Consider the following 19189-nt stretch of genomic DNA (forward strand, 5'->3'; position numbering starts at 1 on the left):
AGCATGCTTCTGTCAAATATAAGCTTGAGGTTTTGTGTGTCATCATTAATAGTGCATCGTCTTTCTCGGTGTTCCCAGGCTAAAGAAGCTTTAACGGGCTCCAAGAAATGTCTCAATAACTGGATACATGTATGAGATTACAAAGGTTTGATACTCCTTCGTGTTCATTACTGCTCTTACAGCCAGATTTTGTATATTGTAGCTTACTGAACGTTTAACAGGGAACATATTTTTGTTAATCCCTTTGTTACACTTTATGGTTCCCAGCAGGGCATTTAAAAAGCCCCAGTTTTATGGGTTTGCAAAGTGGATGTACGAGGGAGTCTTACATGGAAGTTGCCAAGGACAAACTGTCCACTGAGCAGCTTTAAAGGAGCAGATGGAGGCGAAATTTATCCTCAGACATATACATATATATATATATATGATCAGGTCTGTAACATTCTGCTGTAATTTATTCTCAGTACAAAGTTACTGTGAAGCAGCAGCATTTACTCACATTGGATAAGGTCTTCCGTTGTGCGCAATGAGTAAGGTGGAAAAACAAAGGATTTAACACCCCAAAAGAATATGGATAGGGAAAAAAAAAAAAAAAAAAAAAAAAAAAAAAAAATCCATTCAGGTGATGACAAAAACCTTAGCTCTATTGAATAGAAACTTATACACGCAATTCAAGTGATATTACACCGTGACATATTACTTACATTAGCCACATCCTCCATCTGTGAGCCAAATATCGAGTGTTCCAACTCACCGCTCATTTTAAGCCAGTATTTAAATTAGCATGTTCGTATTGTTATAGCAACAAATTAACTATGCTCAAACCTGACAGGATAAATCATAAATATGGTTGATTATGCTGCTGATGGGAGAAGCTACCCAAAGCTTAAAATAATTGGTGGTATAATTGGTCATTACTACAGCCAATCATATTGCAGCAACTCATGGCAGTAAGAACACCTGCTGCTCTTCAAACAGACAACCAGATTGGAGAAGAAAGTTGATTTACAACTTTGAACATAGTCGCTGGGTTTTCCCACACAGCCATTTCTGGAGTTTACAGAGAATGGTCTGAAAAGGCAAAAAACGTACAGTGAGCGGCAGTTCTCTGGGTAAAAATGGCTTGTTGGCGTCAGAGGAGAAGGACCAGACTGCTTCAAGCTGATAATGAAGGCAACCTTAACCACAGTAACAATAACAACAGTGAGCTTTGGGATGTGGTGGAACGAGATTCACATCATGGATGTGCAGCTGACAAATGAGCAGCAACTATGCAATACCATCATTCAATATGTCTGAGAATCTCTGAGAAATGATCCCAGCATCTTGTTGAATCGATACCATAAAGAATGAAGACAAAAGCAGTACTAGCAACGTCTCACTCAAAGGGGCCACTCTGTACTTCAAGCATACAATTATGCAACTTTCAGCTCGTCTCTTAACACTATAGTCACACAGCCAAAGTTTAACATGCAATTCTCCCACTATCTAGTGCCAAACAGAGAGAGAGGAGGAAAAAAAAAAAGTGGTCTTTTACCAATGCTGCAGTGAATCACGTCACTTTGCGCTTTAACAGAATAATTGTAGGTTTCAACTCTGTGCAAAAAGAAAGACATAAAATAATCAGCATCTTGTAAAGAACGCTTTCTCATTTTACCAATCAGGCTAAAAAAATAAAACATTTTTAGGAACAAGCTTACCACAGATGTCCCCCCCCCCCCCCGCCATCTGGAATACTATAATGTACCAGAAATGCATAAAATTACCTTGGCGTAACCGGCTCGCAAACACTGAGTGACAGCGCCTAGTTTGTGGGAGCTCAAACCACAAGAAATGTACAACAATCCCTTCCTCGCTAACTAAAGTACAGCCCAAAACTTCCATCTTGATTCATCTGACCAATCTAGGTTACATCAAAATATATACATATATATCCACTGCAATACCTATGAAGCAGAGATATATACTGCATTGTACAAACACAAAGTAAAACATTGGCAGCAACAATAAGCAGGAAAAGACAGCTATGAAAACCACATTTTTCATTTTTATTTTTCAATGTTGAATACCTTTGACAGGACTTTAAGAATGGAAACGTTATTTCAGTCAATAACTGCCTCAGAAGGATATACGATTTGTATAGTAGTAGTAGCAATAATAATAATAATAATAATAACAATAATTAATAATAATAATAATAATAATAATAATAATAAGTCTGTATTTGTATTGTGAGATCAAGACAAATGTACAAGAAGGAGGCACCTATATCCCCAGCTGGGCCTGAACATTCCAACACAAGTAGAAGAAATTACAAACCGAACAGATTTTACTTCAGAGGCAATCCAGCAACAGGTAGCAACGTCTTTATGATGGAAGTTCTTTCCTTTTTTGTTTAAAAGGATTTAAAACGACATTTACAAGACACCTAACATTCCATTCAATTCCTATTAAAAACAGAAGTAGAGGGAGGGGGGGGAAGAGAGCGATATTATTCTTTTGAGTGCTTCTTGCCCATGGTTAACTCTAGGTGCATCTTCCATGTTGACTGATAGTATACAACTTTCATTGTCCCACCACACTGGATATCTGGATTATACAGGCAAAGAAAAAACAAAACAAAACAAAGAAGAAGGGGGGAAAAAAAAGGGGGGGGGAGCAATCGCTTTTTGTCGCCTTTCCTCACTCAACTCTGTGCATACTAACTGTGTGAGATTGTAAAAAGGCGGCGCCTTCAAATGATACTGTACAGATGTGTTCACTGTAGGCCACACTACCAATGATATGGCAAAAGTCAACAGAAAGACTTCTCGGTTTTTCCAGGCCTTTTTCCTTTTCTTTTTTTTTCCTTTTTTTTTTTTTTTTTTTTTTAATTCCAGAGCCGAGGCGTGGGATACGGCTGGCATGCTTCTCCCAGTCTACAAGATGAACTTCCCTATGAAAAATCCGATGAAGATGGCTGCTATGACAACGAGGAGGGATGGTAGGGAGGCGGCGCTGGCTTCCCGACCGAGCAGGCTGGTCGAGTTTGGTGTCATGTGGTCTGAGCGGGGCATCTTTCTCATTCTCAAACCTTCGTCCTGTGTAAAGAACAGAAAACAAATAAAGAAGAGGAGTGAATAAGGTAATAAGATTAGTAAAACACAAGCAGGTTTACAGAAATTCTCAAACTTCGAGCCCAGACTTGCAGTTTTCTGTCCCAGTGACTACTGTACTTAAAGTCATGGTTCACTCCCCATTGTTGAGAGACGGGCTACGAAATAAGCGACCACAATATTCCAACATAGCAGTCGAGTTGGAGGATTTCATAGTGATACTAAGGAAGGAACAATGCTGTACATGTAAACAGAGAGAAAAAAGGTGTCCAGCGTCCTGCTGGGCTGCTGTCACACCATCTCCAAGGTCAAAAAAGTTAAATTTGCAACTTGGATGTTCATGTTGAGCTTGTTCAGCCTTTTAACATATGTACTCTAAGACACACTTTCCAAGGCCATTCCCCTCATCTCACACAGTGAGAGAGCAGATGCTGAAAATCTGTTCTTATTTCTTTGCAAAGCTCTCTGCAGAGCAGAGAGGTCACCAATGACAACTGAAACTGTCAGAAAACTGAGAAATTTCTTTTTACTTTGTGACCTCACTGTGGAGAAGACAGTGTAATTTTTCCACTTCTCAGTACAAGAGCATCAAACTAGATGCACATCCTGTCATACTCTGTAGAGATGCCAACAAGTCATCCAATAGTTCAAATGAGTGTCTAATACCCTGAAAATGTTCCCTCCCTTTTCCAGTTTGTCTCAGGAAATTCCTGTTGTGTCACTTATCTAGCTTATACCACAAACAGAGCAATAACATGCAAATCCATACATTTTAATCTTTTATTTCAACTGATTTTTGCGTATCATCTTGCATTCTTCAAACAGAAGAGGTGCGTTCATCCTGCTGTTTTCCAGCAGAGGGACACGTCTTTCCCTTGCTAATGCTGAGACTGACTGCTAGGCCTTCAGTGTAGCTGTCCCTTCTCACTGCCTGGTTGTTGTGAAGCGTGCATTAGAATAAAAATCTGCATTCATACAACTACACAAAATTCATGTTTCCACTCTGACTGCTCTAACAAACCTCTCTCATCCTCAGTTCAACGCTCTGGAAGAGCCAGAGGTGAGAAGTACCCAGCAAAACACACCCACACAACATGCTGTGTTGCATTCAAACACGTTGCTGTCACAAGCCTCTACAGAGTTTGAAACAAACACACTCAAAACCACCAGAGAGTAGTATGATGTTGGTGTGTACTCACAGGCTCGTACAATTATATTTGACAGTAAATCCCTGTTCACACTTTGTTTCAGTTTTATTCTGTGTGGAACGCATTAGCATTAAAAATCCAAGTGTTTGACTACAATTAGTTACCAATCATATCCAACCTTTAATTGCCGGTTCTCCTCACTCAGCTTGTTCATCTCAGCTTGCAGTCTCTTGCACTTCTCCACCACTTTCTTCATCTCCGTGTCGTCCGCTCCGCCAGTGACAGGCACCGCGGCTGCCGACGACTCCGCCTTCACGGAGTTCATCACGGGGGCGGCTCGGGTCGCCTCCACGTCATTCTGCCCAACAAAGAGAGGATGAGGTAAGGCCCAGTATGCCCTGGGCTAAGTATGGAGGTTAGCCTCTAGACGGAAGCATGAGCCAAAAGAAAGGCGGCCTTGTTCGAGGGCCCCGAGGCTCATGGTGCCAGATCAAAGAGACAAGCAAAAAGAAAAAAAACAAACATGTCTTTCCAAAAGTCATGGTGGATGTGGCTTTGTGTAGTGGCACAGACAGCATGACAACATGAGGGCTGGAAAAAGAGTGCTGCGTAGCAGCAGATGAAAGTTGACAATCAGTACGAGGGCAGGATCTGGGTTTTTCCTGGCTCAAAAGCAGACCTTTAGGGAGTGACTACGCTCTTGAGGATGATTGGCCAGCACATAGTTAAGGCATTGAGTACTTAACAGAAGCTTATCCTGATCATTTTGGGCCATTTGTTAAACAAAAACATATTTCAAGCTTGAGTAAATAAAACTACATTAAAATTAAAATCACAGTCCTGGCTATCTTCCTGGAGGGTAACAAATAAAACCCTCTGGACATCATATCGCTCCCACAAGTCAGGCATTTATAACGAGGCCTACTAAGGCTCAGATAAGCAATGAAAACAAGGATGACTGATCGTACACAAACTGAATTTATTGTAGGACATACAGTGGAGGCACTAAGCTACACTAACATCTTTTTCATTACAGCTTTCACCTTTTCTCACCTTAAAAAAAAGAAAAAGAAAAAAGTTAGAGCTGCCTTTGTTATTCACGCAGTGTTTCACATCAGCAGCAAAGACAAAGTTAGCTGTTGAAATGCAAAACGCACTGACGAGCCACGATTCTTGTGGGCCACAAGAATTTGATGCATGCTAAAAAATATGCATCTAGTAATTAAACATTTACATACGACATTTCTCCTATGCTCAGGAACGTCAGTATTGCTTACACATGTCCCTTTGGTCTTTATTTAAGTAGAGAGGTGTGACAGTAAAACACATTGCTGTGTCTTTCACTTTGTGCGACCTGCTACACCCTGATACATGGTGCACACAACTGCTGTCACTGCCAACACCTGGAGCTACCAGAAGGTCCATTTACATAACAGTCGGTGGTTTCACTGATCTGAGCAGATCTGGGCAACAAAATGAATTTTTCAAAGTTTGGAAAACTGGCAATAGAGCACAACACAATTAATTAATTAATTAATTAAATTAATTAATGTATTTTAGGAGAGACTTCAGGTTATGACTACTTTTATGTGGAGTTAAGCAGCACAGATTTCCCAAGTTTTCAATAAATAGTTTAGGGATCTTTTCATTGACACAAGGCTGGCATGACCCACGCTAACATGTTCCTGTAAGCAGAAGATGACCTTTGGTACTCTGTGAATAGGTTCCATATTTTAAACACTCACACAGTACAATCCAGGAGGCACGTGGCCTGATCGGTCCTCAATTCATTCATAAGGAACTCCCTTCAGCTACAAAAAGAACTTGTGGAACAGAGAGTACAAGCACAGAGAGTACAAGTCCTACAGATGCCAGATGCTTGTTCAGTATCATGTAGTAGTGCCTGAGAGTACACGACGAGAGAAAAATAAGAGACATTCAGGGCATTTAAAACTGCGAATATCATCCGAGTAAATATCACGATATAAAGATAACCACGTGCACAGAGATTTCAGCTATGGCTACTTTTACAAATAACTTCTCAGAGACAAAAAGTTAAAAGCTTTTTTTTTTTGCGCTGAATAGTACAGGGAGAGGGAGAGATCTCACTTTTGAGCAGGGGTCTTGTAACAGGTATCCCATCATGAAGCAGTACTGTCTGTGCTTTTTTCACTAGGTGCTTTTTAAAACAAAAACAAAAACACCACCACACCAGATACCCACACAGAACAAATATATGAAAATTTCATCTCCATCCAGACAACAATGAGACCAAATCTAAGTTTAAAGCGTAACATTTACACTTATCAAACCTGAATTTGATTAAAATAAGTGGATTCAACTGATTATTTAAGCACAATTTAGGATTTATAGTCTTTATAGTCCTTTTTCCTTGATCCAAACCACATCAGACCAGGTCTAGATAAAAACAACCGCTGCAGTACATGAGTGATCAAATTAAGGCCAGGTCTTTGATCTGGACTTTTTTTTTGTTTTTAAACTGCCAGCACAAAAAAAAAAAAAAAAAAAAGTTTTAAAAAAGGTTATGATTCAAAGTGACACGTCCTGACATAAATAAGAGGAAAATATTATCTAGTTTCTACTTCAGTGGTCCCCATAATAAGAGTGAATCCTACTCAGATTTGCATATCTTGGATTAGGAACTTAACCCTGATCATGTATATCGTGGGGTATGTCCTATTAAGATGAGGGAAATGTGCTCCTACTTACACACAGTTCACAGTCAGCTGCTGGAAATAGAAAAATTATCCTACGCAACACTGGTGCTACAAAATATAACTTATTTAATCAGTCAACACTGATTAGCTGTGGAAAAAGTAAAAACTTCTATCAGTCAGATAATCAGAATCCGTTCACTCACAGTTTTTTGGTTTTCTGGCTACGTTGCAGTATTGATCTGACCTAGGGCTGTTCAATATCTCTAAAATCTCTAAAATTGGTCAGCTTGCATAACAATAATGGCACTACTGCAGGAAAAAGGGTTATTTTTGCCCTAAAGTCAAAATGAAGACATCACTGACTAGCGCTGTTCGATATAACGATATATATCGGGTGACGATATAAAAACATCTATCGTTTCATTTTACGCTATCGTTTGTTTCGTGGTGTCACAAATAAACTGTTTACGGCAATATTTTTTCATCGTTTTGATGGTCACTCTAGTGGCTATATTAATTTCTTAAAGTTTTCTCTTTCTCTTATATTTAATATAACCACACTACGGACGGACAAGCGCCTGTTTTTATGCGTTGTCGTTAGCAACAACGACGGTAAAACCATCGCGTGTCTGCTTGTTTATTTTCCACATAAACCTTTCACAATAAAGCTCAAGATCCTGTTAAGACTTTTCAAAATAAACTGAACCACATGAAAGAGTATGCAGAATATTTACGGATGAGAAGCAAAAAAAGAGCCGTCAGGTGCTAAAAAATAAACCTTAGACTCAAACGTTAGAACAGGCTTTTCCCCGCAGCACGCTGTGTAATAAATACTTACAAAGAAAACGGCGGCCGTTACAACTTATGTCTAAAAATGTCTCGTTTCATACATCGTTAAAACACTCGACTCCAGGTACATGACACGCAGCTGGAAACACTTCACGCAAGTCGAGCTGCCCGAGATTCACAGAATTTACAGAAAATGTTAAATTTTTGTGATTTATATCGTTATCAGGACGATAGATGTCTTATATCGGGATATGAGATTTTGGTCATATCGCACAGCCCTAATCTGACCAACCTGACATAGTTTCAGAAGAATATAGAATCACTGCTCCATGGGCAGTGTCTCAGCCTGTAAATCATCACACTGCTATTCTAACTGCACCTAGTTGCTGAACATTGTTTTAGCTGCAAGATGCTGCAGAGATCTTACACTCTGCTCTCGACACAGGAATGTCATGCTAACACTATCCCAGACAATTTTTATTTTTCTAGAGTTTTTAGTAGCGCATATCCAGTTCAAGGAGGGACTCTGATCATTGCACCTTACCACTTTATCATTTTCAGATGGCAGCTCAAAGACGCATCTCAGCTTGGAGTCCATGAGATCATCTGGCTTTGCATCTTTCCACTAGTGAGGATTTAAAAGCAAATGAAAGCATGTTATTCATCAACTTAAACTTCTAGCAGATAGATTCTGTTCACACATGCACACATTAAAACTGTGCCAACTACTTCACATTGTATGTACAAGCAATTTAGCCTTAAATCTATATAAAACGGGCGCAGCTTCATTTCCTTTTATTTCTGTTTATTTGAACCATTTTCAACATATTTCAAAATGGCACCACCCAGACTCTGAATTTATAAAGAAATAAAGTAGAAAAGTATAGTACAGACGATAAAATAGAAAAGAAACAAAAGATTAATTCACAACATGAGACTCCATTTTATACATCAGCACCAGTCAGACCTCCGTTTGTCTATACTTCCTGAATTTTAAACCTCATTCAAAACAAGTCCGTTCATGAATACAATGACAAGGTATGTACAGGTTTTACTGGCTGACCGAGTCTCTGCTGTCCCCTGGTGGATAACTGGAAATGCTTCAGAGTAAGGAAATTAACTCGGCAGATGACGATAACCCTTCAACTTAAAGTTTAACAGTAAAAGACTTTCTACTATCAAATATCATACATGAAATGTTTTCATTGAGTCAATCAAGTTAATATTTTAAAGCACAAGTCATGTGCATGTGATACTAGAATGCATAGGGCTCCTTTTACCAATAAAGACCGAACAGTAATGTTTGTTTTTACATATAAAAGGAAATGTGGAAGAAAGACAAAACATTTAAATGGGGATTTTTTTAAGCTGATCAACTGTTTTATGTGAAAGAATTCAATAAGCATTAAAAACTATTCAGTTCAACAGATTTTAACTAGTAAGGTTTACTGTTTTGTTTGTGCAAATACTACAGTCATGCTTCCACTTTGACACATTTAAATGACTTCGGAGCTACGTAACCAAAGGTACACCTCTGTGTTATTCACTGCAACATTAGAAGCAAAATAATGGGTTCAAAAGTAAATCCCAGTCACTTACCAATGATTCCATGTCGGTGACGTTTGGCGGGGCGAAAATCGTCTGCACCATGAATTTGTGTTTACTTTTCTCATTGGGGTCATAGTCAAAGGGCTGTAGCATGACTGTAAAACAGAAATGAGCAATGAGAACTGTTTGAATAAAAGCACGTCTATACACAGAAAACAGATCGCATAAACAGTCAGCATACTAAACACCAGAAATGACCTGTGAAAACATCCAAGGCATTGTTTTTACAGCATGTTTTTTTTAATTTATCAGTGATTTTTTTTCCCCTTTACTCAACTTTTATTAAAAAGGATTTTTTTTTTTTTTTTTTTTTAAAAAAACAGAAGGTAAATTTACAGTTTTTCAAGGTACTTTGGAGGATGATTGTTCCAAAGCATCTTTAGACCTTCTCAGTGTTCCTTTATACTTCATGCCATTAAGACCAGGGGGGCACACCATCTTCTGAAGAGTCCTTATTGTACTTTAATGTGGTTGTGTGAGACCAAACGGGTACCTCCCCAATGACACTGAAGGACCAATAAGAATCTAACTTTCGTAGCTCCTAAAAACCTCTGACAATATTCTGACGAATGATACAACCGATGTCGAAACTCAAGTTCTTGATTGCCTGAATTAAATTAATACACACTTCAGCGAGTCAGACATTCACAAGAGATCCATTTCGGGATCCTCCCTCCCTTCTTAAACAGGTTCATTAAAAGGATCTATTGAGTTTCAAGAGGATGTCATTCATTTTCCAACTTAATTCAATACAAGCTCACAATGTCATTGTTCACGTAAAGCATCAAAGAAATAAAGCCCTCTGAAACTTTATTGTGTGGATATTTCTGCACACAAACATTGAAATAATGCCACTTGTCATACACTAAACTGGCAATGTTTGCAAAGAACAAACAGAAGCAGTGCATTTAACCATTATGGAATTTAAAAGCACAATAAACATTACCGGGACTATGGTGCAAAAGTGCTTTGAGACGTTTCTACAGACATTCACATGTAGTAATGCTGAGCACGCTGGAGCTCAAATAACTTTAAGTTGCTAAACCTGCTGGAGGAAAAGGGTCACCATTTTAAAAACAAGCAACCCATTTTCCCCCTTTCACTGCAGTGAGTTGAAACAGTGCTTGTAGACAATGCAGGCAACTGTCTTTAAAATGACTAATGAATCTTAATAACCAGCCAAATTTAAACTAATCTGGCCCAATAAACCCCATTTTGCCTGCAGCCACATTTACATACCAAAAAAGATGAAATTATAACCACTAATCAGAGTAATGTATTACTTCAATTAAGATGCTAATATGGGTTGCTTTCAGAGGTGTTCTGTTAATATTCCTCATTATAAGAAGTTTTGTTTTATCTCAACTCCAATATTTCTGTTAGGCCCCAGTGGGCACCCTGAATGGACAATTGTGGAGCCTAAACACAAACTGATGGTACCCAAGCTACCTTAATGTCATCAGCAAACATAAGATAAACCAGCATTCAAAAGATATAGTAATGTATAGCATCTTAGATATGTCAACTTGCTTAAAGGAAAACTGCTGAGATAAGGTCTCTGGCACAACTTGATCTACTCCAAAAGGTAGACAGAGAAGACGATAAAGCCTGAAGAAATTAAAGCTAAAGGAACTCTTGTTGTACACAGAACAACTTCATTGCTTGTGGCCTTGAGGGTCATGAGAAAAACATCATACAGAAATCATTGTAAAAACAGCATAGGTCACTTGGACTTTTTTCCCCCTAACTGAAATCTCCAACTTGTTGACCTATGACTGAACATTTCCTTTATTCGCTCACACTCAGTCCAAAACTACATGTTCAAATGGGCGGCAAAAAGACCGTTAACAAATAAAAACTTACCAGAGATGTTGACGCTTGATCCAGGATCGATGACGCCGCTGTTTGGCCGTACGCAGTACCTACGTGGCGCTGTTGTTTTCACTTTGAAACACACTCTTCTGTCAGAAGGGTTCCTCAGTTTGAGGTTGGTGGTGACTACATCTGTAAAAGGGCCTGGAAAACAACACAACAACAACAAAAAATTTCAGAGCACAGTCTCCAACACTGGTGTATGGTTTAAATCCAAAATTCTGAAAACTTCACAGATGACTGAAACTCCAAGAATTAAGCTTTTATTCCCCCCAGTAAGTCTGCTAGATTAAAAAAAAAGCCACAATACTGAAGAAGATGGCTACATGTTTACACAGCAGTTCAGAAATTCAATATTTCAGGTTACACCTCCTCCCTGGAAGACAGAGAGGCATGCTGTGTTTTGGCGCCAAGCTTCAAAAAGACATTTAAAAAGGATTAGCTGAAAAATACTGACATGTAACTCAATTACAACAACATGATTAAGAAGCCTTATTGAATAGCAAGTTTCTTGGCTTGAGGCTACACTGTAAAGTAGTTTTGCCACAAGTACAACAACTAGAAAGCCATCAGCTGTGAAATTCTGGACAGATTTTGATGCAAGTTTTTTTGTTTGTTTCTTTAAATCCCTCTTTTTGCTAGAGAATTACACATCTTCATATCATTTTTATTATTTGAATAAACAGTTTTTTAGGCTTCCTGCTCCTTTTCACACCTAATCGATAAACTGATGGCAGTCAACAAGGATGAGTCATCTGTACATCCCTCCTTATAACATAAGTTAATGTCTTCATAAAGCCTAATTTAGACGTCTACGAGAAATCTATGTCCTATGTCCAACTAACGTTGCGGGCTGTGTTGACCCAACATGTAGTTACATTTCTCAGGAGGTGCACGTCAGGTTACGGCAAAGAAACCTTGAGAGAAAGACACCAATTTTCATTCCTTGGGGATGTTAAAATAAGAATCTTTACTTATTTTTTGTTCTTTTTAATAACTGTATAGCCTATCCAATACGGATGGTGGGGTGGAACGACCTATGAAAGCACAGTTTCGCTTGGGATATCAAAGATTACCTCTTTTTCCTGTATGTCGCTCAAGTGATCACCTGAATCAATTACCCTTCATGTCTCCAAAACAGCTAATTTCATATAGACATCCCATGATGATGCTGACTGGTCATGTATCAGGAGATCAAAAGTTGCACAACAGCCCACCATCTTGTGACAGCACTGGCTTTTAATTAGGTCCTTAACCACGGTCAGCACTATCGAGCACAGATTGAACATATCATGTTGGAAAAAACAAAACAAACAAACAAAAAAAAAAAAAAAAAAAAAACAACACACACACAACACTTCTTGCCAAGTCAGAGGTACCCCAAACTCGATCAGCGCAATTAGGCTGGGAGCTTGGACAATGTCTCATGATGTTTGGTTAGCTGGGAGCACAGCATGGATGTTATAAATCATGTTTATAGAGTTTACCTGCCAGACAATTTGCAAGCTCATGTGATTATTCTGATGTAACATATGTCAAAATATCCAAATTTGTGAATTTAGACACAGCTACAACTTAATATTTTTATGGGCTCTATTAAGAGCTAACAGGTGTACATCTTCGTGCATGCAAAAAGTATAAAAGATGCGCTTTACTACAGTGATGTCACCCACTGTTTATGGAGCTTCAAGTTCAGGATTTTCAGCAGATGACATTTTTGAGCCTGGCCATAATGATGGAGGGTGGATCTAATGCCGCACGGTCATTGGCTAACAACTTGTGCTTTACAAGTCGCAAACTTGCATCCAGACAAGGACCAAACTGCGAATGTGTATCACTTTGAAGCTGACGGTGGTCTCGGGTCCAGGTTACGGTTTCCTAGGTAACAACCTAACCTAACATGTTAAATGAGTCATATATTACCAATAAATAAAACCTGTTACCCAATAGCTGCCAGGCTTCAAAATTTGAAATACACCTTTTTCATCATTTACATTACTAGTACAAAAATTTTACATAGGTATCCAAACTAGTTCCCCCATATCTGCATTATTTTTTTACACTTCTAAAAATATCCGAACAAACCAAGAAACAGAAATATTCTTTCTACTTCCACAAGTTCTAAAGCTTGGCTTTATTTCTGGAGTTCAAAGTCAGCATTTAGCCTTGATTCATGCCCTGAAAGATAAGAAGCAATGCGTGACCAGAGCAGAATGGCTCCACCCAGCTAATACCAGAATGTACACTTGTGTGCCTACTGGGGCTTTTTTTTGCTTTTCAAAAATCACAGGTGAGTCACAAAATGCCTTCATACAAACTTGAAAAACCTCATTGTTAATGGCGTGTACTTCGAGGATCTTTGTTCTTGCTACACAGATGAGTTATAAAGAATGACTTGCTTCCTGACAGAACAATACCAGGTTGTTCAAAACAGAACCTACCTGTAGTAGTATGAGAACCAGAAACAATGTCTATTATAGCTTCAGCACTATGCTGTAAGAATAAGAATAACTTTATTTATCCCGAGGGAAATTCTTTTGTTATGTACATGCTCAAAGCAGCAGGAGAGACAGAGGAACAGATGAATAAGATATAAGATATACAATAAGAATAGTAGTGTACAGTAATATACAGTAGGATAGTGCAAGACATAGTATCGGATAACTCTAACAAAGTAATATATATATATAACTATATCCTGGTGAATAAATAACTTAACTATCAGTGCAGGCGATTCTATGCTAGCTTTTGCACTATGATGCTGGAAAGGCTAGGTAAAAACCATGACTTTTTTTCATTTTATAGACCTAAACAGAAAACTAGCACAGATGAGTAACTGCTTCTATAAGCTGGAAATTAACTGAGCCCAAAATATTTCTACCTTCTGTGCGTTTTACACAATGATCACTACTACACCAAAGCCTAAAACTGGAAAACAGTTGTGTGCATCAGATATCCCACCCACATACTGCAGCTTGCATCCACTGCCCAACACTGAGATGCCACCTTTTCTCAAGCAGCATTAGCAGCACCTCTCATCTTGTTGCATGTATGCTGAGTTAGGGTCCCCCAGGCCAGTCCTGCTCTAAAAATACCAACCAAGGAAAGGAGGGCTGCCCCCTCTAGCTTGCTGGAGGAGTCCCAGCAGAGGCTCTAAAACAGTCCAGCTTTCCAATACATGCAGACCGATTTAGCTCTGTCTCTGTGAAGGTAAAGAAGTTGTGGTCATCGTCCTTCTCCTCAGATTGCTTCTTGACATGAAAAACCGAAGCCTTTAGGGATTTAGTACTTGGGATTAGATGTTTTTTTTCCCCCCAATGTAAGATTTAATATGATGCTGGTTCAATAACAGGTTAAGTGGCCAAAGGGCTTAACACGTATTAAGACTTGAGTCTCTAAACACAACCGGTTAAAAGTATGACAAAACTCTGGTTTGTATGAAAGCAAATGGGCCACTATACTGGAATTCTCATGCATGTTCTAAACTAGGGTTTAATTTACCGCAGCATAAAATACACTTTTGTTTATTTGTTTATTAGCCATAAATAACAGGAAGGTTCACAGACTTTTGTTAAGTAATACAGAGTCATAAACATATGTAGTCCCTACGAAAGGACTATTTTGATACAACCAAAACCCTGATATACAACACACAATATGCTTCCAGGTTCTACTGCAAGGACATAAACATATTTTCATTATAATTTACATTTTATATCAAATTGTTAGAATGTGGTTTATGACCCAGAAATTGGGATTTTCTTACATGTGCAGTGGATTAAACATTTTGGCCTCTGTGCTAAAGAACAAAACGAGTCAATGATGATCAGTAAACAATGATCAGTATGAACAGCATCATACTGATGCAATTTAGCTTTGCATCCAATCCAGAATATAAAAAGCCAAAAGTTTAATCAGATGAGGGAAAATGTAAACCGTGTGACTGATCAGTAACAGGAATAAGTCAAATTAGAGTAGAATTTCTTAATCGGGTAAAAAGTAGAGGTCCATGATCAGATTATGACGAACCATGTGTCTACCATCAGGCTAAATACCCATGAAATTTTAACGTTCAGCTGGAGAAAATTTCATTTATTTATTCTGGTTTACCTCGTTGCTCCCAAAAAACAACCTGTCCGAGACAAATAAGACTATTGGTGGCTTTCCAACCATATGATTGGAGAATTTTATCATAATAGCACCATTAACCTGTTGTTTGATGCTGCGATTATGACATAACAAATGTGAGTTTAATCAAATGGTTACTAACCTTTTCCAGATGTCTTTAAACTTAAGCCAGAGCAAGTTTTTACTGATTTACATCCTTACCCCTGTCCAATTACAATGTCAGCCTGCTGGAAAAGGCTCCACTCACCATCGCACTTTCTGTTGCACCTTGTATGATAAACACATTCCTGGATTTTAATCAATGTAAACAAATTTTATGAGTTTCAGAGTTTTAACATGAGGGGGGGGGGGGGGGGGGGTGCCTTTATTTCACCTGTGTCATCGTCAAATACAGGCAAAAAAATAAGAATTTTTAGTTTCACCCTGGACACCTCATCACCAAAACATTCTAATTATTACACCCCACCCAAAGACACAGTGGGTCTGGAATGTGAGCTTGTGTCCTTCCTAACGATCCTGTCAGGCTACAACGAGCATCAATTCACACCTTGTCCAAACACCAGTGTCCTCTTATAACCTCGTCCAGGACAGTGGTACATTCAACAGAAAGAGAAATAACTGTCTAGTTCGCAAAAATGCTTCCAGCAGGCACAAAGCTTGGTAACTGGGACAAATACGAGAAGTGCTGTTCGGAATTCTGGGTCAAAATGAATAATGATGAGGATAAATAGTCCAACTGTGGAGATTGTTGTGTCACCCATGGCCTGGGAGGGCTAGCTTCATTGAAATCAGCGCCGTTTACTGCCACTTCATTCACTTGCCCACAAGAGCAACAGTTGGACTCACAAATGACCAAAAGTTATGTTCTATCTAGGACTTTTAAAAAATGTGATATGGGTCTCTTCAGGTCTGTCAGACGCAAAACAACACGGTTATACAACTACACAGCTACACATCAACTTTGGCATTAGCAGGCTAGCCAAGCTATCATTAGCCAACGGTTAACTGACACATCACTGGACGTTATCACTACCAGGAAAAGCAATCAGTGCTGAATGCGCGAAGCACCCTGCTTTCCCATGAATGTGCCGTCCTGTTTTGTCCAGGATGCGAACACACGCTTAAAATTAGCCAATATCTAGCTAATAGGTTTAGGTCAGCTGAACTAACGTTAGCCCGGTGTTGCTATTAAAAAAAATAAACTATTCATGTTGTTACAGTTCACGTTAGCTAACCAAGTTTGTCATTCCAACTGTCAGTCACTTTAACTGGCTTCACAAGTTCCTGCCACAGGTGCATCGAGATGAACGCCGGATTTTTCATTCTGAAATTAATTTCTTTCCAGGGAATAGCCTAAGCCACAATAAACAACAGTTTACTCCTGCTAACACAACTAGCAACAGCATAGTAACTGATATTAAAAGTGAAGACATACACAAACATGCTTCTTAACGTGTAGACTTTAACTCTCCTTTTTTTTAAGCAGTCACTGACAGCCACATCCTTCCAGCTTTTTGCCTGGTACTGTCAGTAAGCTGGTACTGAATAGCAGGCCACCTGGGTGCACGCCTGCCCGGCTATCCACGTCACTATAGCGCCAGGCTGCAGCGGCCCGTCCGGCTCCCTGGCTAACTTAAAATGGCGGTGAATGCTAGCTAGCTTGCTAGCAACGAAATTCGCTTGAGGGAGTGTGAAATCATTGCTTCACCACCACCACTACCACCACTACTACTACTCGCTGGACATTTGACACGACAACAAGTAAATAAATAATATTTCATTCACATACCTTTAAATCTGAGGTCAGACGGAGGGTCGAGGATAAGGATCTGATCCAACTTTGACATGTTGGCTGAAGGGATGCACTTGATTTCGGTATCGTGGAGTTTACTAACAAGTGGAAATCCTGGATCCCTTCTGCCACTACTGAGTCAAACGCTGACTGAGCTCAGCGAGCATGTGGGTACAAATACTTGAACGCGCGAGTGCACAGCCCTCTGTTGCGCGCACTCGTGGTCTGGCAACTGATGCGATTATGGTACAGTAAACGAGTTATAATGTGTGGACACTGAAATAGACGTACAGGGAAGGAAAAAAATGTTATAAAATAATCTTGTAAAATCCCGACGTGACCAGTACCAAGTTAAATTGTGCTTTATTGGTTTAATTGAGAATTTTAATCAGGGACGTATGATAATCGCATGTCTGCAATGTATACACATTAACGCAGTAAATTCACTCTGCAGTAGTCTAGTTAAACCTGTTAGAAGTATTAGTGAACGTACATGTAACGTAAATGTAAGTGTTGTTTGTGGTTTAAAGGGCATGTTGAGGTTGCTGTGTAGCACGGGTCACATGTTGCCCTGGTAACAGTACCGGAGTGGTCAGCCTTTAAAGATGTTTGTTTACGACGTAATCAATGTGTACAATCAAACTAAACCACAGATTACTTAATCAGTAGTCCCTTAGTAGTATCTTATTTTCACAGAAGTGATTTTTTTTCCATCAATGCAAAATTTCATTAGACTATTTTAGATTTGGAGATCTTATAAAACCATGATTTTAACCACTACTTTTAACAACAGTTGTATCCCTCTGGGAAAAATTTGGAGACCAGTTGTAGGACTTTTGGGAGAGGAATGTCGTCTGTTTTTTGTCTAATATACGACTCTAGCTGCTCAAAAATTCCAGGTCTTCTTCTTTGTTTTTACTTTTCATTTCATCAAGCTTATAATGCTTTTTTCATTGGTGAAAAGTCTGATATACAGGCAGGCCAGGTCGGCACCTGGACTCTTCTCCTACTAAGGCAGTAATCAGATTAGCATAGTCTGAAATATGCAAAGCTTTCCCTGAAAGAGGACGTCATCTGGATGGGAGCTTTATGTTGCTCTAAAAAGTGTATATACCTTTCAGCAGTGATGATTGCTTTTCCACCTGGAAAAAGGTGTGCGAGCTCCCAGTTACACAAGCATTAATTCCCAGACACAGTCAGTGTTCCTGAGCCCACGTAGTGATTTCCATGACAGAATCATGACTGTTTTTAATGCAGTGCTGCTTGAACGCAGACTGGTGACCTGCTGCCAACTAACCTAACTAGTTCGAAAATCTTCCTGCAGCTGTTTCCTTTTTAGTTAATACTGAAGTCAGTGCAGAAAAACACCAACTGGTTGAGGAGAACTCTTTCTAAAAAAGAAAAAAAACCCTTTTTATTCGAGAGACGAAACTTAACACATTTTGGGCCATCATGTGAGCGTAGATGAAAAGGGGAATGCTAAAAGGGGGAATTTGAGATGCTATTTGGAATTAGGAATCCAGCGATTTTGTGCAGTGTGTGTACTCATTGTGAACTATTAATATCTGAGGCTTGCTCTCTTAGAGACCATTGACAACTGCGATCTATCGTTTTTATGGGAATTGAGGACTTCTCCTCAGTAAGCTGTACTGAATAGGACACAGTCTACATGTGATTTGAGGTGTTTAAAGCAGTTCAGTGTCATGCTTGTGCATGTTCAGAAATAATGATCATTTCTTGCTGTTAAAGATAAAAGGTTGTTCTATAGTGATATCGTTTTTTTTAGGCGAAAGCCAGACATTTGTTCTTCCATAATATACCTTCCCTACCAGTATCATGTTCAGTCATTTCCATATGACTCCAGTATAAGGTGGTTTAAATGAGGCTGCATAGAGTGTTTTCACAATGTCAAGATGTTAATGTCATGATACAACCCTCTTTTAGTGACTGCATCTTTCTCACTCATTTACCTATTATCAAAACTTAAAAGTCTAGAGATCTTGAGAAAAGAGGCTTGTTCGGTTCTAAAAATGAAAGGTATGGGTCATTACCAACACTTTAAGGGTGGTTAAAATGAAA

General features: G+C 39.0%; 1 protein-coding gene across 1 annotated transcript; it reads right to left on the bottom strand.

The window, feature by feature from the left end:
- Positions 1–2025: 2025 nt before the first annotated feature.
- On the bottom strand, positions 2026–17339 carry vapal (VAMP (vesicle-associated membrane protein)-associated protein A, like). The gene is made up of 6 exons (XM_084911779.1): positions 17108–17339; positions 11182–11334; positions 9310–9413; positions 8255–8335; positions 4422–4601; positions 2026–3080 (listed from the first exon to the last, which is right to left on the bottom strand). Exons 1-6 carry the CDS (start codon positions 17163–17165, stop codon positions 2919–2921), a joined length of 738 nt encoding a protein of 245 aa, XP_084767905.1. The 5' UTR covers positions 17166–17339; the 3' UTR covers positions 2026–2918.
- Positions 17340–19189: the final 1850 nt, after the last annotated feature.

This window comes from Perissodus microlepis, chromosome 18, assembly GCF_051167445.1.
Source record: "Perissodus microlepis isolate ML-2025 ecotype Zambia chromosome 18, ASM5116744v1, whole genome shotgun sequence".
In the NCBI taxonomy this organism is placed as follows: domain Eukaryota; kingdom Metazoa; phylum Chordata; class Actinopteri; order Cichliformes; family Cichlidae; genus Perissodus; species Perissodus microlepis.

What these genes read in the sequence shown, in the direction of transcription:
- vapal (XM_084911779.1), bottom strand. Translation starts at nt 17,165, where the DNA reads ATGTCAAAGTTGGATCAGATCCTTATCCTCGACCCTCCGTCTGACCTC. An exon ending in GTCTGACCTCAGATTTAAAG is followed by an intron (nt 11,335 to 17,107) that starts GTATGTGAATGA and finishes GTTGTTTTCCAG; the next exon opens with GCCCTTTTACAGATGTAGTC. An exon ending in TCACCGACATGGAATCATTG is followed by an intron (nt 8,336 to 9,309) that starts GTAAGTGACTGG and finishes AATCCTCACTAG; the next exon opens with TGGAAAGATGCAAAGCCAGA.